The following is a 24,734-nucleotide window of genomic DNA, read 5'->3' as shown; positions in this document are numbered from 1 at the left end:
ATTTGTGACCAGTTCAAATAAGATGATTATCTTATCAAATTATGTTTATAGCACATTTTTCACCTGTACCACTGACAGTTTATCTTTTTCTTTTTACAATAAAGAAATGACTGAATATGATACACTAGTATATGAAATGCATAGTCTTTTGTGCTTTTATAGTTTAAGGCATATAATTAATGTGACAAATACTATGTTTTATTTTTCCAGGTGGCAGCATCAGAAGTACTGCCAGCAAGCATGTTCATGCCAGTCCCTGGACCAGAGAAAGATGCTCAAAGCGCACCTCCATCCATCGCCAACTCGAACTCTGATGACACTAAGAAACAAACAGGTTAGAATGTTGTGCAATTGAGAAAACACGTTTTAAAACATGTTCATATGTATGTGTTATCAGAATTGTAATGTTTGTTATTTTTGATTGCAGAGGTGGCAGATGCGGAGCAAGAAAAAGCAGTTTGTCTGGCTTTAGACACCACTGAAGCTCGCAAGTCTCCCCTTGAGGAACAACAGCCTTCAAGGGACGATTCCGCTGGTTTCCTTTGTTGGAAAAAGGGCTGCAACAAAGTCTTTAAATCATCCAATGCCCTTCAGATGCACTTCAATGAGGTCCACAATAAAAGGCCCCAACTGCCTGTCTCTGATCGTCACGTCTATAAATATCGCTGCAACCAGTGCAGTTTGGCCTTCAAGACAATAGAGAAACTTCAGCTGCATTCCCAATACCATGTAATCAGAGCAGCCACAATGTGTTGTTTATGCCAGCGCAGCTTTAGGACTCTACAGGCACTTAAGAAGCATCTGGAGACCAGTCACCTGGAGTTGAGTGAAGCTGACATCCAGCAGCTCTATGGAGGTTTACTGATGAATGGAGACTTAATGATTATGGGCGATCCCTCACTTGGAGAGGACCAGGGAGGTATTCTTGATGACGAGAAAGAGGGAGACGAAAGTGACCCTGAGGAAAAGCAAAGCCCAACTGGTAGTGACTCCGGATCTTTGCTAGAGGATTCTGGATCTGAACCCAAACGTGCCCTGCCGTTTAGGAAAGGCCCCAACTTTACTATGGAGAAGTTTCTAGATCCATCCCGTCCTTTCAAGTGTACAGTCTGTAAAGAGTCATTTACTCAAAAGAACATCCTTCTCGTACACTACAACTCTGTGTCTCACTTGCACAAAGTCAAAAGGGCCCTACAGGAATCCACCACTGGACAGCCAGAGCCCACCAGCAGCCCTGATAATAAACCCTTCAAGTGCAGCACTTGCAATGTAGCATACAGCCAGAGCTCTACACTGGAGATTCACATGCGATCTGTTCTTCATCAAACCAAGGCCAGAGCAGCAAAGCTTGAAGCAGCTGGCGGCAGTTCTAGTGCTGTTAGCAGTAGTGGCCCAAGCGGAAGCACTTCCAATAGCACTTCAACCCCAAGCCCTATTCCAGCCACTAACTCAACTACCAGTTGCAGCAACAGCAGCAGCTCCCCAGCAGGACCTCAAACAACACAGAGCACCATGGGAGGAAATCATCTATCAAGTCATTCTCACAATGTTGAGAACTTGGGTAATTCAGCTTGTCACTCCTCCCCTTCAGAGAATCATGAAGTGAAAAAGAAGAAATTTGCAGATATACTCTCCTCAAGGAGTCACCATCAACAGTTTCAGCAACAGCAGCAGCAGTTGGCCCAGGCTCAAGCACAGGCACAGGCCCATCTCCAACAAGAGCTCCAGCAAGCTGCCCTACTTCAGTCCCATCTTTTTAACCCTCTTCTCCAGCACTTTCCCATGACAACAGATGCTCTTCTCCCTCTTCAGCAACAGCAGCTGCTTTTTCCTTTTTACATTCCTGGGGCAGAATTTCAACTGAATCCAGAGATGAACCTGAGTAGCTCTTCACTGAACTTGAGTGGATCTACTGCTTCACTGTTGGAAGAACAGAAAAACTCTGTCCAACAGGCCCAGCAGAGCTGCTTACAACAACAGCTTATGCACCACCACCTTCAGCAACAGCACCAAGCTCATACCCATTCCCAAGGATCGAGTCAAATGGCTTTACTTCAACAGAGTGCCCTTTCTCACCCTGCAGACAAAAAGCCAAAGCCATCACCTCACAGTGAGAAAGAAAGAGAGCTGCCAAAAGATAAAGAAATCAGTGATAAAACAGAGGATCACATTCCGAAAGATGTGTCAGACAAGTCCAAAGAAAAGAAAGATGCTCATCAAGCTGTAGTAAATGTAAACCATGAATCTGGATTTCCTCCTCCAAGGATTGCCTCAGATGCCCGAGGGAATGCCACCAAAGCCCTATTGGAGAATTTTGGATTTGAGTTAGTAATTCAGTACAATGAGAACAAGCAAAAAGCACAAAGAAAGCCAACAGGATCTCTGTCAGGATGCACTGGGCCAGCTGGTATCACAAGAGTGGTTGACCCTATTGAAGGATTAGAGAAGCTGGAGTGTGAGTCTTGCGGTAAGCTCTTTTCCAACATATTGATTCTCAAGAGTCACCAGGAGCATATCCACCAGGCTTTCTTTCCATTCAGATTCCTAGAAAGATTTGCCAAAGAGTACAGGGAACAATATGACAAGCTGTACCCATTGAGACCTCAGACACCCGAAGCTGCTCAGCCTCCTCCTCCGCCTCCACCCCCACCCCCACCTCCTCCTCCCCAGAGGGCGCCAACACCAAATGTACCTGTTTCTACTCCTACTCTGACAACACCAACAGCTCCAACCCCTCAGCCTTCGGTTACAATGGCCCAAATTCAAATGCCAATGGATCTCCCTCTTTTCTCTCCCCTTATGATGCAGCCTATGTCACTCCAGTCATTACCTTCTCAGATTCCTTCCCAAATGCCAGCAGTGGAGCCTAGTCTGGCCACTGATCTGGCCCAGCTCTACCAACAGCAACTTACCCCTGCCATGTTGCAGCAACAGAATAAGAGACCCCGCACCCGTATCACAGATGACCAGCTAAGGGTGCTACGCCAATATTTCGATATCAACAATTCTCCCAATGAGGAACAAATTAAGGAAATGGCGGATAAATCAGGACTTCCACAGAAAGTCATCAAGCACTGGTTCCGTAACACACTCTTCAAAGAGCGACAACGCAACAAAGACTCACCTTATAACTTTAACAACCCTCCAATTACAACTCTTGAAGATACCAAAATCGATTCAAGGCCACCTTCCCCTGAGCCTCAAAAACATGAATCATATGGAAATAAGAGGTCCTCAAGGACAAGGTTCACAGACTACCAGCTGAGGGTACTGCAAGATTTCTTTGATGCTAATGCTTATCCTAAAGATGATGAATTTGAGCAGTTGTCCAATCTTCTCGGCCTTCCAACTCGAGTCATTGTTGTGTGGTTCCAAAATGCCAGACAAAAAGCCCGTAAAAATTATGAGAACCAGGGAGATGGAGGTAAAGAAGGTGACCGACGCGAGTTATCCAATGACCGATACATTCGGACAACCAATTTAAACTATCAGTGCAAGAAGTGCAGCCTGGTGTTCCAGCGCATATTTGACCTTATTAAACACCAAAAGAAGCTCTGTTACAAAGACGAGGAGGAAGACGGGCAGTATGACAGCCTAAATGAGGACTCTATGGATCTCTCCCATGAATACTATACTCCATCTGGGTCATCAGGTCAAACACCAATGCCCTCCTCCTCAAGCCTCTGCCCTCTTCCTCCTTCATCCTCTTCATTCTCTCACATCACATCATCTGAAAAGGAGGAGCCGAAACCAGCTAACACATCAAACTCATTTGATGAAAAATCAAAACACTCTGCAGAAGCATCACTGGGTCAAAGAGAGCAGACCACTTTGAAACAGGAAACCAGTCATCAATCTGAGACCCCACAGCAGAGACCGCATAGAGAGGAAAAGATCCATGCAGTCCCAAAGAGTTCAAAGCTTTCTTCACCGTCCCTCTCCCAGCAGCAACAGCATAGTTGTCCCTCCGTTTCGCATACCAGTCAGACCTCCCAGAGTTCCCACATGGCCCTTAACTCTCATTTAGCATCTGCCTCACAGCAGCAGTTGGCCCAGCAAATGATCCCGTACCAGTGTGAGCAGTGCAAACTTGCCTTCCCTTCATTTGAACACTGGCAAGAACACCAGCAACTTCATTTCCTGAGTGTCCAGAATCAGTTCATTCATCCTCAATTTTTGGATCGCCCAATGGACATGTCCTTCATGTTATTTGATCCTAGCAATCCCCTGCTTGCTAGCCAGCTCCTTGCAGGCGCAATACCCCAGATGTCCAGCAACTCTGCCACCTCCCCATCAACGCCTACATCCACTATGAACTCCTTGAAGAGGAAGTTGGAGGAGAAAGCAGGGACTAGTCCAGGAGAAAGCGATAGCATAAATAGTGGAGAGGAGCCACAACGAGACAAGCGCCTCCGAACCACTATTACACCAGAGCAACTAGAGGTTCTGTACCAGAAATATTTGCTTGATTCCAATCCTACCCGTAAAATGCTGGACCACATTGCTCACGAAGTGGGCCTTAAAAAACGGGTGGTACAGGTATGGTTCCAAAACACAAGAGCTAGAGAAAGAAAAGGGCAGTTTCGGGCTGTTGGGCCAGCTCAAGCCCACCGACGTTGCCCATTTTGTCGAGCCCTATTCAAAGCTAAAACTGCCCTCGAGGCCCATATCCGTTCACGCCACTGGCATGAGGCTAAACGTGCTGGTTACAACCTAGCTCTTTCTGGTTTGCTACCGGAACAGGAAGCCATGCAGTTGAAGATGGATCCTCTGGATATCTCCAGCTATGCCCATCTTGCCCAGTCTCACAATGATGCGCAATGTTCATCTCTGTCGCCTGTGAGCAAAAGCATGGACTTGTCCCCAAGGGGTCTCCTGAGCCCAACATCTATCAAGGTTGAAGGAGTAGAGGACTTTGAAAGCCCAACCATTTCCTCAGTAAACACAAACTTTGATCAAAATAAACTTGATAATGATGATTGTTCCTCAGTGAATACAGCCATCACTGACACTACCACAGGGGATGAGGCAAACATTGACAATGACAGCGCTGATGCAAAGCACAGCCATAACAGTGGAGATTACCTCTCAAAGCCTGGGGGTGCAGTCCCCTCAATTGAGAATGATGAACAGATGTCCTCAGGACTGGTGAGCCCTGCAACAAGCTACTACACAAAAGACTTTGAAAATGAAAACATTATAGACTACAGTGAAACATCTAGTCTGGCTGACCCTTGTTCACCAAGTCCAGGAGCCTCTGGAAGCAGAAGCATTGATAGTGGAGACAGACCTGGTCAAAAGCGCTTCCGAACACAGATGACTAATCTTCAGCTAAAGCTGCTCAAATCCTGCTTTAATGATTATAGGACTCCCACCATGCTGGAGTGTGAGGTACTTGGAAATGACATTGGACTTCCAAAGAGAGTTGTTCAGGTCTGGTTTCAAAATGCTCGTGCTAAGGAAAAGAAGGCTAAGCTCAGCATGGCAAAGCACTTTGGTATCAACCAGACTTCTTACGAGGGACCTAAGACGGAATGCTCTTTGTGTGGTGTTAAATACAGTGCTCGTCTCTCAGTGCGAGACCACATCTTTTCCCAGCAACACATATCCAAAGTAAAGGATACCATTGGAAGCCAGCTTGACAAAGAGAAAGAGTACTTTGATCCAGCAACAGTTCGTCAGCTGATGGCGCAGCAGGAGATGGATCGTATCAAGAAAGCAAATGAGGTCCTGGGACTAGCACAACAACAAGCCATGCAGCAACAAGGGATGTTTGACACAACTGCCTTGCAAGCCTTGAACCTTCAGTCAGGTTACCCGAATCTACAGGGGATCCCCCCTGTTCTCCTGCCAGGTGTTGGTGGTCCCTCCATACCAGGCTTTAACTCATCTAACTCAGGTATGTCATCACATTTACTCTCTAGTATGAGTAAGACTTTTGAAATAAAACTATAAAACTGACCACTAACTCTGTGATGTTTTTTTTTCTGTGTCAATGTCTGCAGCTTTAACCCCTCCAAAACCTCCAAACCTCCTGAACATGCCTGGTGCCAGTGTACCCTCACCAAGTCTCCCCACATCTGGTTTACCCAACAAGACCCCTTCCTCCTCTTCATTGGCCTCGCCCAGCCCAGCTCAGGCCAGCACATCTGTTGCCCACTCAACCCCTACCACCACATCCACATCAAACTCTTTGATGACCCAGTCAGGCCCTCGACATGAAGCTCAAAAAGACCGCGATCCTGAGAGGGCCAGGGAGAAAGAGAAACCCAAGGAGAAGGCTGAGAAGCCCCCCACACCATCCTCAGCTGGGGTTACTCCCGCTCCCTCCACTTCTGCTGCCAGTGCCAAGAAAGAAAAACCAGACACTGCTGTTCCGGCCACCTCGATGCCAACACCTGGCATGGAGTATGTGGTCGATACTGCCCAACTTCAAGCTCTACAAGCAGCTTTAGCTTCAGATCCAACAGCTCTGCTAACAAGTCAGTTTCTGCCCTACTTTATGCCTGGATTCTCTCCGTATTATGCCCCTCAGATACCAGGTGCCCTTCAAGGTGGATATCTTCAGCCCATGTATGGCATGGAAAGTCTGTTCCCCTACAACCCAGCTTTATCACAGGCCCTGATGGGGCTCTCCCCCGGATCTTTGCTTCAGCATTACCAGCAATATCAGCAGAGCCTGCAGGAGGCACTCCAGCAGCAGCAGCGGCAGCTTCAGCAGATCCAGCAACCCAAAGCAAGCCAAACTTCACAAAACTCGGTGGACCGTAAGGACTCTGCCAAAGATCCAGTAAAAACAGAGGACCAAAAGAGCACTCCCTCTGTTGAATCCTCTACTTCTTCCATTCACAACAACCTAGCCACTGAGCAGCATGAAGTGGATGGCAAAGGTGCAGACCTCCATCTCGACAAATATATCATCCCCAAAGTTCAGTATCGGCTGGCGTGCCGCAAGTGTCAAGCTGTCTTCAGCAAGGAGGAAGCGGCTATCAGCCACCTCAAGTCAATTTGTTTTTTCGGTCAGTCTGTGGCAAACCTGCAAGAGATGTTGCTTCGGGTCCCCAGCAGTGGGAATGCAGCAGAGGGCGGCCTCTACGACTGCCTCGCCTGTGACACCACACTAGAAGGGGACAAAGCGCTCAGTCAACACCTGGATTCAGCCTTGCACAAACACAGAACAATCAAGAGATCCAGAAATGCCAAAGAGCACGCTACTAATTTATTACCTCACTCTTCAGCCTGCTTCCCCAGTCCTAACACCGCATCTACCTCGCAGTCTGCCACTCACTCAAACAACACCCCATCCCCTCCGCCAACAACGTCAGCCACCACGCCGTCCTCATCAGCATCTGCGTCTTCATGCAGTTCCTCCTCCTTCACAGCCACCCCACTCAACACGACAGCTACAGGCAAATCATGGCCCCAGACCCCTTTCTCCAGAGCTTTAGCTGGGAAGCCCAATCCTCCTTCGTCTGCATTGTCTTCGTTTCCTACAGTTTCCTCTCCTTCAACGGTTACCTCAAGTTCATTGAGCACCTCAGGGGTCCAGACCTCGATACCAACAGACGTCTTTACCGACGAGTCTGATTCTGACACCAGTCAGAAGTCAGCAGACAGGCTGGGCAGGCCAGCGGAGGAGCCACAACAGCCTGGCTGTCTCAAAGACAGCAGTAGTTGTAGTAGTAATCTCACTAGTGTAGGATCGGACTCCATCAGATTGTAAAAGCTTTCAGTGATGAACAATATTTAAAAAAAAAAAGGAAAGAAAAAGAAAAAAAAAACAGAAGACAAAAGAAAACACAAAAGAAAAAAAGAAAAAAGCAGCAATGTTTAAAATATGTTTAAAGTATACCAACCAATTTCAGAAAAAGATGTGTAAAGACTAACTGCAATTCCAAAGCTTGTAACCAAAAATTTTAATGTTAGTGGATTGTTTTCCCATATCAACATGCTGGTTTTAGTTTATTACGACTCTTAATATATATAGATATATGCACATATGCAGTGTATATATATATATATATATATAAATGAATAGAGATCGCAGCAGTTAACAGTCGGTTATTGCTAGTGGAATGCTTTATTGCAATGGACTGCCTCAAAGTTATTTGAACGGCCCCACAACCCTGTCTACAAACAACGAGTCAACAAGCCGCCCCTCGTCTGCATAAGTATTTCCGCTTAATAGCACAGTCACATAAAGCCAGTATGTACTGTATGGGAGAATAGTCTTACAGTTTTCTTGCTATCTAAGCATTCAGATACCAATGGCTTGCTAAAGAAAAGAAAAATAATGTAATGTCTATTTTATTCTCAGGTCAACAGCTCACAACCTTCTCTTGTGTTACAAAAAAAGTCATTATTTTATTCATTTTGTTCCAAACAAATGATAGACATTTCTGTTTTTGTATGTCTTTTATTGGCAGAAAGTATTCAGAAATGATACTAACTCAACAAAAGTTTCTGGGCATTCAATGAGTAGCTGAATTGCTGGTTTTAAACCTTCTTAATTATTCAAGTTTTTTTGTTTTATTTTGTTTTTATTTTAATGGGAAAGTTACCAATCCCATTTTACCCAGACACGAAAAGCATTGCAGACTTGGTGGGGGAAAAATATGTTTTTGTTTTGTTTTTGTTGTTTTTTTACGAAAAAAAAAAAACTTTCTGTATTTATGATAGATATATACATTTTTGGTGTTCAGTAGATTGTTGCATTGGAAATGAATTTAAACAGTATGGTAGTTTGAAAAATATTTGTGTACATTTAGCTTTTGTATCGTCCAACTTTAAGGCGCTTCATTTGATGTTGTCTTGGTCATTCCAATAGACTAGATTAAGGAGCAGGAAACGATCTCTACTCTATTTCTGTCCAATTCTCAGCTTCTTATTTTTTTTTTTTTTTTTTGTTATCCCAGCTGAATCTCTTTGTCATGAGGGGTTTCTCAACTTTGGTTTGTGCAGCATTGACCAAAACCGAAGAGAAATCTGGGGTGTGTTTTCGAAAATTGTTCAGTTATATTTGTGTTACCTTAGTGCACTTACCACTGTCTGACTTTCTCTCTTTTTGTCGTTATCTGTTCCTCCTTTCTTTTTTTTTTTTTCTTTTTGTACCCCCTGCCTTTGTAGATTTGGAGATAACTGCCTCTCCTTTAGCACTACAAAGCAGATACTTGTTTCCATGTAATGTGGCTGCAGTCTGCTATAGGCATTATGATAATTTCAACTTTTTGTTGTCATATATGAAAATGAAAAAAGAATAATAATAATAATAATAATAATTCTCACGCTTTAAAACAAAAAGAAAATCCAAAGACTTAACACTTTCACCATTGGTGCATAAAGATAAGAAAAGAGGCTTCTTTATACTTGAGAATTTGTTGCTGTTTTTAAGGAAAGAAAACAAAGTTTTAAAATAAAGAAGTACGCATCAGAGTTGCCGTTTTTGCTTCTTTGCGAGCAGACAGGTGGCTTTTTTACGTCAAATACTAAGAAAACCAAAAATCAAAAAGGGCCCTTGTCCTTGCATTGTGGAGTAGCACCGTTACAGAGCCATTGCAGTTTGTAAGATAGATGTTTTGTTGAAGTTTTTTCTGTCACACATGAAATCCATTTTGTTTGCTTTTGTTTTCTTTTTGTAAAAAACGAAACAAAAAAATGAGTATATATATAAGGTCTGGTCTTTGAGGACATATGTTTTGCTGCTAATGTAGATTTGGAAAGGAAGAATACCTAGATGCATGCTCCTTTTGCTTTTTGGCTAAGCTTTAAGAACAGAAAAAAAAAGAGAAACAAACAATAAACCATTTCCCTGCCCCTGCAACTTCTTTTTTTTTCCTTCTTGTTGCAAAAACGGAACTTTGAAGACTGTGAATATGTGTTCCAAAGGACATTATTTTGTTTTTCCATTTTTTTGAACAGACCAATGTTAAAAGCCAATGATCTATAATGTTTGTAAGACATAACAGTGCATTCCAAATACTACACCTGAGTTTTAATTTCTTAAGCAAGGACTGCTTCGTTTTCATTCAAATTGAGTAGAATTCTATTTTATCCCATTTTTAAGGTGACTGTAAGCTGTTGTGTCATCATACTGTATGTTGAGAGTGAACAGACTCCCTGCAGCCATTAAATGACTTTACTCACTTGAACTAGATCAAGTTATAGTGGTTACCTACCAAAAATTCACACACTGCGACCTGTCTGGTACTTACACATCTTGCTGATCTGGTGTTTTTATAACTAGCCTCAGAACGAAAGGCTGTTTGTTTGGCGAATTCGTTTTCTGCAGGGTTTAAAGCCATTTTCATGCATGTCTGTAAGGGGCATTTTCATTCCAAAGCATTGTAGGACTGGCGAAAGCAGGATTTGCTTTTAGGTGTCCCTTGTTTTTGCATGGTGACAAGGTAGAAATTGTGTCCAAAGAGGTCCCTCACTCCAAGTCGTTGCAATGGAAATGGCCCCCATCCTTTCGTAAATGGAATCGCTTTTCGTTTTATTTAGCAAAATTTGAAAAAGATGCTTTAGGGGTTGGGGGGGCACAAACGCATTTGGCTTTAGCAACATATTTCCACACTCGTCCTGGTGTGTCAACGAGCATTACGTCTTGCAGAACAATTTGATTTGGTGTTATTTGGTGTGCATGCTATTGAAATTGGATTCATTCGATCTGCAAGCTGATCCACTCCTTTCAATCCATGTTATCTATAATATTGTTCATAATTATTTTTGAGAAGTCTGCTATTGTATAGTTTTATTTTTGAATGCTTTTCATCGTCTCAGATAATATCATATAACTGTATATTTTATTTCCTTTGAGTTTTGTTGTCGTCCACTTCTAAATTAATGTTACGATGCCAGCTTTAAATTGAAATCTCATCTATTTGTTTTCTATCATTCTCTGGCCACTTTATGGTGTTACGATGTTCCTATATTTGTTTGTCTCGACACAGTTGTATCTCTTGCTTCCAAAGTGTTCTCGTTTTTTATAGGCTCTCGTGTGGGGCACAGTTCCTCACAACTGTTTCAGCCAGCATGGACTTTGTATGTGCGAGCGTGAGCGTGTGTGTGCGTGCGTGTGTGTGTTTCATAAGAGCCAGCATCAGTCTGAGTTTTTATACTTTGTATTCTATTTTCTACTTTCTTTTCGCACCAAAACATACTGAACTGCAAAGCTGAATCTTCAGTAAAGGGTTTGAAAAGTCAACACAATAATTGCGTGATGTGGTGAAAGAGGATACCGAAGCACTGAGCAGTTATTATCTTCATTGATTATATGAATGTGGCCAAAGCTTAATGCAGTCGAAAACATGAAAAACTTTAGTTGGTGCCCCGGATGAGTGTATATTTATTGTGGTTAATCCAACACGTGACTGAGATACATCAACTCTCATTGGGATACTTGATTTTTGTGGACATTTTGCAAAGAGAGAACGAAAAACGACAGGTTTCGCTGTAGAGGTCATCCTTTTTGCCCACTGTGAAAAAATAAACATGTATACAGATATAGATATATTTAAAGAAGACATCAACACTTTTCTTTGAAAACGACAAAGAAGGAAATAAAGAGAACCGAACTCTGGGAAACTTGAGAGATGTCTGAGAAAGGCTGAGAAAACTGGCCGCGGGAGCCAAAGCCGGGGCCGACGCGCCCCGATATCAAGTCATTACTTAACTGACGCTATATATGCCGACGGGAGTGGACTCTGCAACCAGTGGACATATGTGACACGGAGAGGAATTTATCTCCTTTTTCTCTCTCTGGCTCTGCATCTACTTGGACATTTTCTGCACTTCTGAACGGGACGGACTCAAAACACTCGCGTACGTTGTCTCCCAGTTCACGGTTTTGCTACCTGTTTCATTTCCTCCTGCCCGTTTCAGTGACTGGAGTCTCGACCGGTTCCATCCAACCATAAAGAATGACTTTACCGTTCAAGGGGAGGGGATTTCCCTGGGTGTTATTCCCAAGGAAGCGGATAAACACAAAAAAAGCGAAGCAACCAAAATTAATAACCAAACTAACAAGCAACCAAACAAAAAAAAAAACAAAAAAAAAAACATTTGCTCCAGTTTCAATGATGAACTGCTTCTGGAGCTTCCTGTTCCTTTAGTGGCTCCTGGTGCCACAGCATTTTTTGATGCTTTTTGTGTTTCCTTTTTTTTTTCTCTTTCGTTCTCCTCAAATTATTCCTCCTCCGAGCCTCACAAGCACGGCTCTGTGGCTCCAGGTAGCCCATCCGAGGGTAGAACTTACAGCCTTGCAATGTACAAAAAGAGCAAGTTAAACCAAAAATGTTGTTCTTGATGTCTTTTCTATACTGTAGTCTTGTTAGCTTTTTGTTACTGTAATTATATGATGAAGATTTCCAAACTGTACCAAATTACATGGAGACTAACATACATAAACCACATGGAACTTCAGACTTTTAAAGAGAAACTTTTGTCACAAAAACCTTGTTGTCCTAGTTAAGTTGATTGTAGATGGTAATTGAATATACTCCTTTGAAAATATTTCATCAAGTATGTTTCTTGCTCATTGTGATACATTAAAAAGTATGAGCATACGCCCTCTCGTCTGGGACCCGTTTATTGTGTGACACGTTTTTTGCCGTGATTGAAGTGAGAGAAGGCAACCAAAGGTCGCGTTTGTTTATTACATTTTTTTGCCATTAAACCACAAATAAAACCCATAATAAGCATAGTTCATCTGATCACTGGCGTGAGCCTGATTTTGAAAACATAATTAACCCTAATTGCAATTAATCTAATGCAACATGCACATGATTTGACAGCCCCCTAACACACATTCCCAGTAGTTCATTGTCTTGTTGGTATAGTATTCTCTGCAAGAGCAGTCACGTTGAAATTCCTCTAAGGGAGCGTTCATGAACAAGATTAATTAAAATATATTAAGCGAGATATGTAGACATGTAGCTAATTAGAAGTGGCTGTTTATGACAAATTGAACTTGATTAAGACTTACAATCAAATGCGTAGATCTCGTAGATTCGTTTTGACTCGTGTAGAGAATCAAATGCAACGTACCATGCTAATTCAAAGCCTTGTTCAGAGCAGGATCAGATGAGGGCTCCCTTGTGTACGCCCTTTGTGTACTGTATGCGTTTGCTGGCGATTACAATACGTCTGTATTTCGTGTGCATGTGTCTTGATTATTTGATTTACAGTATTTGGAGGGGAAAAGATCTGATTACTAGCAGCAGGGGTGTTTCACAATGCTGATGCTCAGGTCCATTAATGAAATCCTGCTCTCTTTACAGCTTTCAACTAAGGTTTTTCACAGTATTTTTGACAGGATGTTGGCAGAAACAAACACTCGCGTATCATGTTGCAATCAGACGCAAACCATTACATGTCTTCATTTGGCAGGTGCTTTTATTCAAAACAAGTCGCAGCTCATATGAATCTGATGTAGCAGGGATGATAGCCTTTTGGTCATTTACTCAAAATATTTCGCCTAAACTTTGAAATTTTGATAAACCTAAACTGTACAATTGTGATGTGACAAATGTAACAGTAAATGAAAAAGCTTTATAGTGTGAATTCATGGTGTAGAAATACAAAGCATCCTCAAACACTAAATGCATCCTTAGATTATAAAGCACAGTATGCATATAATAAATAGCATATAAAGTAAACACAGCAATAAAAGTAAATTAAGTATATGATGTAAGTTCGGGAACCATGTTCCAATATGTGCCGAAGTTATCACGTCACTTTGTAGGCAAAAACGCGGAAGTGAGTTAGCATTTTAGCACTCCCGGTTCCCTCGCTCTAAAGCTTTTTGCTAAAGTTTTTGCTAAATCGCCTGAAATAAGGTCTGTGGCGAACAAAGCCTCTAAATATTTTCACGTTTTCATCTATGACATAGAACACACAGTTATAACCTGCTTGTGTTTTTTTAACCTTATTGTGTATACTTGTGTTTTTTAAAAATTATATGCTTCAAAATGTGTACATTTTGGATTAACTTGTAAAGATTATCTTGATAGACTAAACGTGTAAGGGTCACAACTCTTTGTGAAACAAAGATCTTATTTTTACGATTTTCCAAAAGTCTATGGGGAAAATGCATACCTTTTCGATCGAGGGAACTCATCCGCCTCATAGCTTCGGAGTTGTCCTACAAAGTGACGTCATCACATCGTGCTGCGCTCGTTGTCTTTTGACTTCTGGTCTGTATTTTGACAGCGATCTTGCATAGGTATGAATGAACTGTTCGTAAAAAAATTCCTGATCGACATTTGTTAAGACATCTGCTTTATAATGCTTATGATAAACATTACAATGCTCGTGATAACTTTTGTTAACTCTACAATAAGTAATTCCACTTCACCAACTAATTACTCCTCGACACCGATGCCATAAAAATATACAGAGCGACCGCGAAACCGGAAGTTCAAAGACAATATTCTAAAGATGACGGGCGCCCACGTTTCTCTGGTGCATAAGGTCTATAAGCACTTATCTAACCATCTTCCGCTGACATTGCTCAAGCATACTCGTCCCCTTCCCACCTTAAAGGGGTAGTTCACCCAAAAATGAGTTTCTTTCTGTTGAACACAAAAGAAGATATTTTAAAGAATGTTGGTAACCTGAGAGTTGCAACTTCCATAGTATTTTGTTTTTACTACGGAAGTCAATGGGTGCTGTTAACTGTCTGGTTCTTTAAGATCTTCTTTTGAATTCAATAGAAGAAAGAAACCAATGCGCTTACAGTACAGCTTCAGCTACCTTTATTCCATTGTTAAGAACAAATAAACTCGATTTCTTCTTGTGTGGTAAACGCATTACATGGATGGGTTTGCAACATTGTTATAATTGTTTAATTGAAAAATTATATTCACACTGATAGTCTCATGAAGATGCGTATCTATACCACGAGTGTCATTTCTCGTGGCATTTATACGCCAAAAGTGTTTTTTTCGTGTATATGGTACGCACTAAAGAACCCTGGGTTAGGTTTAGGGGGGAGGGGGGTGGGGAGTTCGTGCGTATTATACGCAAAAAAGTGCGTATCATATGTACGCGATAATCGCGTGCCAAATACACGCAAAAACTGTTTTTGGCGTATAAATGCCACGAGAAATGACATTCGTGCCATAGATACGAACTTTCATGAGATCGGGATCGAGATCTTCACAAGATTCTTATCAAGCGAAACGATCGCTCGTTTAAAAAATAACAAAGTTTAAGTTTTATAAGCTCAAATGGTCGCCTTGCTCTGTTCTGTGATGAGTGGTTTTACAAAATATAGCTTCACAGCACTTTTACTAGCCACATTTTAAATGGTGCCTAAAGTGCTATTTAATTTTGCTTTTTAATTAAAAGTGCTATTTAATAATATTATCATTCATGCTGATAAGGTTGTAAAGCTCCTTTTTTGAAAACATGTTGTCTATTAAGATAAACACATACATTAGCTTCTTATTGTAGGCTACAATAACAGAGTAGAACAATTATCTGCATTAGAAACAAGGAGCAAAGAATACATTATTTTTTCTGAGAAAAAATCCACAATTAAGGCAACAGGATTACAACTTTATATAGGCCTATATGACAGTTTTGGGGACTTTGGATTGTTTGTTTTGCATCAGCATTTCCTCAGAGCTCTGACTTAATAATTCATCATGAAGCCCGCGAGTTTAATCTTCACGAGTCTAATGTCGTGCAATTCAGATGTATTTTGACAAGACTACAATTTTTCAACACGCCAAAGTGGCTAGTGGGAGTGACTCCCGCCACGCGTGAAATCCACCCGCATTTGGCGGGTTGGCGGGTGTTAACGTCAAGCCCTGGTTACCAGTAAAGTACATTATACTGTATGGAGAAAAATGCAGGAATATTTTCATCAAAAACCTTAATTTCTTTTCGACTGAAGAAAGAATGACATGGATATCTTGAATGACATGGGGGTGAGTAAATTATCAGCAAAAGTTTTTTGAATAGTGAAATACTCCTTTAACAGAATTTTCCATATTTAAATAAAATATTCCTTTAGTAAATTAGCTACTTTTTTTTGCGTACGTATTTCTACTACACAGGAGCTCATCTCGTGTCTTGTGTTTACACCAATTTCCCCTCATTATGAAGGGCAGCCAGTGGGTCTCTTCTCAGGAATGTGACATACTCGCACCATATTGTTTTGATTCAAATTCAGGAAAGCTCCCTATGAAATGAGACTGCTTTAATATGGCATGAGGGTAGGCCGTTCATTCAGCCAAGGGCTTGGTCTCCACTTTTGAAGTCTTCCCTAATAAAGGACTGTGCTATTGTATCTGCCCGTAGGCCACAGTTGTGCATTATTATTGCGCCATTTGAAGCACTTTTGGTTTTGTTAGAACAGTCGTCACAAGGGGAGATTGAATGACCTTGAGTTCTCCAAATTGTCTGAATTGTTAAAGAAATGTTTAGAGGATTTGAAAGGATTCCAAACCAAATGACAAGGTTTCAAAGGACTAAATTCATATTTCAAACAACCACAAAGGCGCATTTATGCCACAGTTGACCCCCACTGTCCACCGTATTGCTTAACGGATTGAAGAGATGCAATTTGTCCTTAGCGTAAGAATATGATACTTGACAAGGTGTTGAATGACAAGGCACAAAGTGAGATCAGTAGGCAGGGATTTAGATGGGTGTCTGAAAACATGTTTTTCACCATCTCATGGCTCGCATTTCCACAGCAGCGGATCAAACCTCCTGTTTCCAATGTTTCTCGCCTGTGGGACCAGCACTCTATTGTTTTAGAGCTTGTGTACCAGATGAACCCAATACTATGCATCCCTGCCCCTAAGTGTAGAGTTCTAAGAAACAGGAAGTTGAAGAGGTGCCTCTCTGCTCTTCCATACCCCCTACTGTCTGAACTCGAGGAGTTTAAGGAGTGTAAGATATAAGCTATCATGGTCAGCAAGTTGCTTTAGATCCGCTAGCCATGCTGAGCTAGTTAACACACAACAGGTCATCCTTAATGAATTAAAAAACTCCCTAATTGGATCAGTGTGAAAACCCAAGCTGCTTCCTTTCAAACTTCAGACCAGATGGTACGCATACTCAGATGCGATGTTGGCCGAGCATGAGGCCTAAGTTTAGGAGTGTGAAATTGAGTTAGCGCCTGGGTGTAGTGCTGATATTAAGCAAATGTGCTTTCTCTTTAAGGTTTCCTGACCTGTTGGTGTAGAGTTCTCCTCACTGATTCAGGGCCCCAGATTTAATTAGCTTCCAAAGGCTAACGTTTGAAGTACAATGTTTTCGAACATTTGTACACCGAGTTTCAGAGATTTAGCCAAAGTTTTGTCTTACACGTGAATGGTTTGGTATACCAAAATGACCTGGATTACTTTGCCCAGTATGGTCTAAAATCTGGTGAAGATCCGATGAAAGCTACAGGAAGAGTTAAAAAAACGGTATGACATTTAAAATAGTGGACCTTGGGGTGACTATACTTTAAATATCCCCAAATAATCTGAAGAGTTTATAAGTCTCATGAAAACAGGCCAATTTAATCTAAAGCTATAAGCATTTACTTTTGAGTACCAGTTGTGTACAGTATGGTTAGTTTAGAAATCTACACCCTGAGGGACAAAATGTCAAATGGCGATGATAAACACGTCAACTGGAATGAAGAAGAGACCATTTTATTCAGAAAACTCAGTATAAACTTGATAGTACAGTTGTCAGTATAATCTGAGGATGTGCAATGCTAGAGCCTTTCTGTAAACAGGTTGTGTTCATCCAGTTAATGACACTGAAACCGCAAATATGCAAATAAGAACGTTAACCCAGGGTTTACGAATGTACAGTGTGAAACGCCAGCTTATGAAAACCGAATATCAATTGTTAACTTTGGGTAAATTATGAGCAGTGTGAAACTTAAACGGGATAGTTCACCCAAATTTATTTCATGAATTACTCACCCTCATGTCGTTCCAAACCCCTAAAGGCCCGTACACACCGGGACAAGTATCGGCGCACGTTATTCGCCAGCATTTTCAGCGTGTTTTTAGTGTTCACACCCAAGTGATTTTCAGTGACGATGAGCCGAGAGAACATGCAAATTCATTCCCTGACATTAGATGGCGCTGTCGCGTTTTTCACATAGTTATTTATGTTCTAACGCTAACGAGACCAGCAGATCTACATTCTTCTTGCCTCGCATCTTCCTCGTCTTTTTTATTCCTGGCTGTGTAGACGGCGAGGCGTATATCTTCTTCGCCGTTACATACTGTATGTGTGCTTGGCAAGACCGTTTTGTGTTTGAACGCCCCCAAGTTGTGTTTTACTGTAACTTCAGAAGCTCCAAACATGTGAGCAAAAGCTCCAATATCATTGGTCGGATAGTTTTTGATGCGACACGTCAAAAAAAAAAAAAAAAAACGAACCCGAGGCGTGGCGTTTTACGGGTCTGGTGCACACTCACATTGGCGCCCTTTGTTTCGTCGCGAGCTATTAAACGTCGGCGAATATCGCACGTGAAATTCGTCCCGGTGTGAACAAGCCTTAAGACTTTCGTTCATCTTGAGAACCCAAATGAAGATCTTTCTGGTGAAATCTGAGAGATTTATGTCCCTCATTTGACAGATGCATTATAACGGCTCAACCGAACCTGCTTGACGGAAGCTCAAACGAGCTGCATAACACACAAGAATGAATCTCATTGGTTCTTGCTGGTCAAGCAAGCATGCTTGAGCTTCAGTTTCTGACATCTGATGTGTGTGTTGATGAATAAAACCTAAATTAAATCTGTTTATCATATAATAAACAGATTGGGGTGGTGATGGCGCAGTGGATAAGACACATGTCTTTGGTGTGAGAGACCCAGGTTGGAATCCACTGTGAGACGCCAATGTGTCCCTGAGCAAGACACTTAACCCCTAGTTGCTCCAGAGGCGTGTGACCTCTGACATAGCAATAGGCTTTATGCACAACTTACTTCCGCATTCTCTGTAAAACAGGTCGAATCGCTTCCGGTCCAGGTCTTTTGTATGTTTTTCATGAAATTTTTTGCGGTTTTACTCAAGATAACTTAAAAGGAGCGAGCAAAGAGATTAGCATAAACAATATCCCTCACATGTGCAGATTAATATTTAAACGTTTTATATTTTTTATTCTTCACAGTAACGTTTAGATATTTAAATGGAATAAAACGCCAATAACAAAGTGAACTAGTTAGGTTAGCTGATTACCTTAAATATCCATAGATATCGTAGTCAGTTCTTACGGCCGTTAACACTTTCTCTGACAAGCGGATGCGATGAGACCCGTTTTCCGGTTTGGTCACGTGACGCACGGCATAAAGCCTATTGTAAGTCGCTTTGGATAAAAGCGTCAGCTAAATGAACAAACGTAAATATAAAGCGATTCTAAGCCGTTCAAGTCAAATGGATTAGTTTTACGATCCCCAACTTTTTGAAGCATTGAAGAGGTAGTTGTGTAGTTCTCAATGGAAGGACAGAAAGCTCTCAGATTTCATCAGAAAGATCTTCATTTGTGTTCCGAGGATGAACAAAAGTCTTACGGGTTTGGAATGACATGAGCATGAGAAATTAATGACAGAATCTTAATTTTTGGGTGAACTCACCCTTTAAGCAAAATTACCCAGGAATTCGTTAAACCATGGTTTGGAATGACCCAAGATTGACTACTATATAGTTTAAGTGTTAAAGTGTAAAAAAGAGTACACTGTGGCAGTGGTGTTATGTGATGTCTCATGCATTGCATGTTCTCTCCTAATCTTTCCGTGGGTTTAGCAAAACCCCCCCGAGCTCTGCTTCCATCATTTGCGGAACATCAAGGGTACGAATGTTCGACAAGTTAAGCCGGAGTGACTACAAAAGGCACAAGTGTACAGAAGGCTGTGTGATCACAGTCATTGTCTTAAATGGAAAACATGAATGGTTTACTGGCTGCTGGCACTGAGACGTATGACCACATAGGCAGCAAATGAGGAGCAGAGAGCTGGAAGGGAAGCCATGGCAGCACAGATCTGAGTGGCTTTAAAGTCTACATGACACTGCCCTTTCTTTCCTTCAGCTTATCCTACATTCTGGGTCCTCTTAAGCTAATATAGCTATAGGTCTCGAACAGCCATTTTAGCAGTCACTATTGCTCATACTTGAACAATCACGCAACCGCAACCCAAACCTCAATAGCGCAAAATCCCGTTGTAACTCACCGTGCCCCTAAAGCGAATGGTAATGGTTAGAACAAAATGAGATTGGGTAAACATTTATGTTGCTTTCCCCCTTGAGAAATTTTGCATTCATAATAGTACAAATATTTCGAGGTGCAAAAACTATATTTTATTGTTTTTGTGAGTATCCCAGTAGTATCCCAAATGAAATTCTTTTTCAATCACCATATCCACATAGGGGGCTCTGTAGCGAACTCATGGACTCTTTTATAGAATTATCCTATTTCAACACCAAATTTGAATTTGACAGTCACAAACCTGTATTATTATATTATTTGGTCAAGGCCTGAAATCATTGCAGGATTCCTTCTTCAATGTCACGCGTCCTGTGATCCTCTCTCTTCCATCTATTCATGTCAGGCATCTTCCCTGCTATCAATGTCAAAGCCAAATTATGCTCAAACTGCGAAGACAGGTCAGACTAATTCAATCTCATCCGTCAGAAGAAATGATGGGTGAAGAGGATCCGAGGAACAGGGGGAAGACTTAAATGGGAATGACGAGTCACTCCCTTGAATTGAGGGAAGCGGCGATAGCTTTATTTAAACATGTCCTCCACACTGGCAGGAATATGAGGGTGTCCCTGACGAGAGGACGAACTGATCAATTCGTGACAATCACGTACACCTCCGCTTTAACATTGCAAACAGCTTTCTAAATGAATACACAGAGCATGTGTTCATAAATGAATAGCTCACTCATAAATGAAATTCAATGCATACTATAAAATAAAAGTGCAGTCTAAAATCACTGATGAAAATGCATCACAATGATAATCAAATGATTTTAACATGTTGACAAAAAATTGTACAATTTTTATTTTGGTTAAACATACCCATGTTAAAATGTATATATAACATCCCTTATAGCCTAAATGAACCATGGTTTTATTTTAGTAATGTGTAGTAACTATTATAGTAATGTGTAGTAACCATGTTTTTTTAATGGATTGATTACCACGCAACAGGAGGGAATGCACTACACAAATTGACCACAACTCTCTCACCCAATGATTCTATCTTGTCTACAAACCACGTTTTGTCATGAAAAATCACGCGATAAAACGAACCGGAAATGACGCAAAACAGCACCCGCGCCAATGCCCAGCGAAGATGATGAAGAACATAACACGCAAATATGGACGTCAGACAGAAACTAGTGCTGCAAACTGTTTGCGCGGTGATTTGCTCTGAGAAAAAATGCAAAAAAAGAAAAAATAAGATTTACCCGGTGACCTCAACCCATGCCTTGCTCTGATTGGCTGAAGCTCATGACATCATGTGCGGTTGAGTCGTAGCTCTCGGGTGCGTTTCCCGAAAGCATCGTTAGCCAACTATGATCGCAAGTTCTGTCGTTATCAGCATAGTTCAACGAGTCGGTGTTTCCCGAAACCATCGTTCCAACGAACATTCGCAAACAGCATCGCAAAGTTGTGTGGTTTGAACGACAGCTCTCGACCTGTGGTTAGAGGCATCGTTTCTATATTGCGACACATTTTGATGTAATAAATCCTTATCTTGAGCAAAATAAGCAAGCTGACATTCAGTTCAACCGGTGCATTTTATTTAGAATAAATACAAATGTAATTTACGCCTTTTAGTTTTTAAAAAGATTTGAAGTAACGTGTTTGAAGAGTGCGCATGTGCGAACGCGCTCTACTATGTAAGAACGAGCCAAATAATGAGTCTGGTAATAAAGCAGAACAACTGAGAACAATTAGAAATAGTCCTCAGATGACACGTCTGTAATTTATATAAAAATCTAGCGTTAATTTGATCTCAAACAGTTTCATTAAAAGTAGTTATTACTCCACCACGTGCGAAACCAACGTGGTTGGTTTCGACAATGGGTTTCAGGAAACAGTCGTGACTAGCTAGTTAATTTCTCAAACGATGCATCGTACTATTGTCGTGAAGCAGTGAACTACGTCGTTGTACGGGAAACGCACCCCTGGATATCTAGCATGCTAGAAATTTTTCTGGGCTCGGCGATGCGTCTGTGAGCGTCTTTGATGCGTTGTTGGCTCTTTCATACTAATCCCCCATGATTTGCACGCGACAACACCCTGACCCAACATGACATCATGACTTTTGCGTAAACATACACGGCACTTTAAAGTCAAGTGGCGTGTTATCTGTACGCATTTTGAGCTATCCGCATTTATGCGTGTATGTCTACGCCTTTAAATATCCGAGTGATTCCGTGTGTATGTACATACACACCATTAAATGCAGTGGTGGAATGTAACGAAGTACAAATACTTCGTTACTTTACTTAAGTACATTTTTCACGTATCTTTACTTTACTTAAGTACAATAAATAGTGCCTACTTTTTACTTTTACTTCGTTACATTTTGCAGCAATTATTATACTTTCTACTCCACTACATTTCTACAACTTCTGTTACATTTTCGTTACATTTTCTGATCGGTTTTTCCCCTGCCAAAACGTAATCTGACCGTCCGATTCGTTGCACGTTTGTCTCACCAGTGACGTTTGGTTGCCATAGATACAGTATATCAACCCGGTCACACTAAATGCGTCTAACACGCAGTGTGTTTATCATGCAACTCATACGCGAAAATTTGTTTTTACGTGCATAGGAAACACACCGTGTGTAATATATGTTTGGTTTGGTTAGGATTATGGCAAGCCAAGAGGTTCAGAATTACACCATAAATGAATCGCGTTTACTGCCAAACATAGTTATAAACATATAGTAAGGATAAGCATGATATTGCCTAATTGCAAGCTTGTTTCAGAAATGGTGACATTTTTTTTCCATCATTATTGAACATCATTATAGGAGTAGGCTATTAGGTTGAATGAGTTAGAATTAAATGTTTTATTAATCATTAGAAAATAGACATTAAGATAATAAATTGTTATGCAAGTACTTTTACTTTTAATACTTAAAGTACATTTAAAATAAAGTACTTTTTACTTAAGTATGGTTGTCATTGTGTTACTTCTACTTTTACTAAAGTAAATATTTATCTGGGTATTTGTACTTTTACTTAAGTACTGAGATTCAGTACTTCCTCTACCACTGATTAAATGTCCGAGCGAAACGAAGCAGAATGTAGCTCTACATCTGGGGAGCGATATTTTTTTCCTAGGATGGTAGGGAAAGTATCATAAATGGTATTAACCCCAATGACGGGTAGGTCATTTATATATACAGTAATGTAACATCAAGTCAACGGCGTTCATAAACATGCTGGAAAGCGATTATTCGTGTTGATAGCACGCCAAAAATGGAAACACGAATTGGCGCCATTTCATGAGATCAGTCTGCCTGACCTGTCAGCGAGCTCAACGATTTGCAAATCGGGCTTAAAATTATGTAGTGTGAACTAGGCTTAAATGTAGCACAAAATAGACAACATGCTTTTTATTATTCAATGGCACGTTTATAACACTCGGGCATTCCGGTATTTCATACTCGTATCGTATGTGTCAAATCTCTGCACCCTTTCATGATTATCTTTGACCAACACCCCTGACCCGTCCCACCGTCCATTTCGAGTCCTAGGGAGTGCGTCTGCGGAGAGGGTGTGTTGGCAGGCACCATGCCTGGCGGTGCACTTCCCGTCTCTTGGACACAGGATCAGGTGTCGCAGTTTTCACAGCGCCTTCTGTTTTTGGTTAACGTGAAATGAGCTCCATCAGAAGGAGTCTGAGCAAAACTGAGCAGAAATCAGGGCTGACAGGCAGGAATATTAGCCTGTGACGGCAGCCAATAATTGAGCGATCGGCTCCCTCTCTCTGGTAATGAGGAGAATATGTGCAGGGAATGTGGTTGTACTTTTCTCTCTCTCTCTCTCGCTCTTCCTTCTTGTTTGCCCTCTCCTTCCCTCTCTGCTCTAGCCTCCTCTTTTCTTCAATACCCGATATATCATTTCAACAGAAACGGAGGGATAGTCTTACTTCACTTCAAAGTTGTGCTCCAGGTGTCATCTCGGTAACCTCAAAGTAACGTTATGCAGAGAGCTCTCTTGGGCCTCTGTGAGAGAGCAGAACTTTTTTTTAACTTCTGAAATGTTTGCTAAGATTTATGGCAGCGAAAGTATATGGTGCCGTGAGAGAGTGGACCATTACACTTCATTACTGTTTGTTTTTTCTATCTCTCCCATGCAAAAATGATAATGGGAGGACCATGTATGCTCTTTTTCCTTCTTCTCTTGGGGTGTCCCAGTGAATGTGCTTCTCAGATTTGTCTCAGATGGGTCTGGCAAAGTGCTTTAATGGTTAACCCTTTCAAATGTCTTTTAGATATTTATTTATATAGAGTGCAGCGGGGATGGCGTATTTTCGTAGACCAACCCAGAAGTTTGACGAAAACCCAGTAGGATTTTTCCATTGGCTTTTCAATTATTGCAGTAAATAAGGTCTGTGACTGAAAAAAGCTCTTAAAAAATTCTTAAACGTTTTGTAAATTGTGATAAGCAGAACTTTGAAGCGTAAAAATAATCTGCCGAATTTAAAAACTAAAGTTGGCAATTAAAACTTTTTGTTTTAACAC

General features: G+C 41.3%; 1 protein-coding gene across 7 annotated transcripts in view; it reads left to right on the top strand.

The window, feature by feature from the left end:
• zfhx3b (zinc finger homeobox 3b) overlaps positions 1 to 12,566 on the top strand; it is a 280,084-nt gene extending 267,518 nt beyond the window's left edge. For all 7 annotated transcript variants that reach the window (XM_089119634.1, XM_039669717.2, XM_089119798.1 and 4 more), the window contains 3 exons: positions 211 to 334; positions 428 to 5,899; positions 6,006 to 12,566. In XM_089119634.1, the coding sequence (XP_088975760.1) occupies positions 211 to 334; positions 428 to 5,899; positions 6,006 to 7,723 (7,314 nt within the window). In that variant the 3' untranslated portion in view covers positions 7,724 to 12,566. The remainder of the gene's footprint in view (positions 1 to 210; positions 335 to 427; positions 5,900 to 6,005) is intronic.
• The last annotated feature ends 12,168 nt before the right edge of the window (positions 12,567 to 24,734 follow it).

This window comes from Pimephales promelas, chromosome 1, assembly GCF_988280905.1.
Source record: "Pimephales promelas chromosome 1, fPimPro1.hap1.1, whole genome shotgun sequence".
NCBI lineage: Eukaryota > Metazoa > Chordata > Actinopteri > Cypriniformes > Leuciscidae > Pimephales > Pimephales promelas.
Note: the sequence above shows the minus strand (reverse complement) of the source record. Positions and strands in the feature narration are given on the sequence as shown.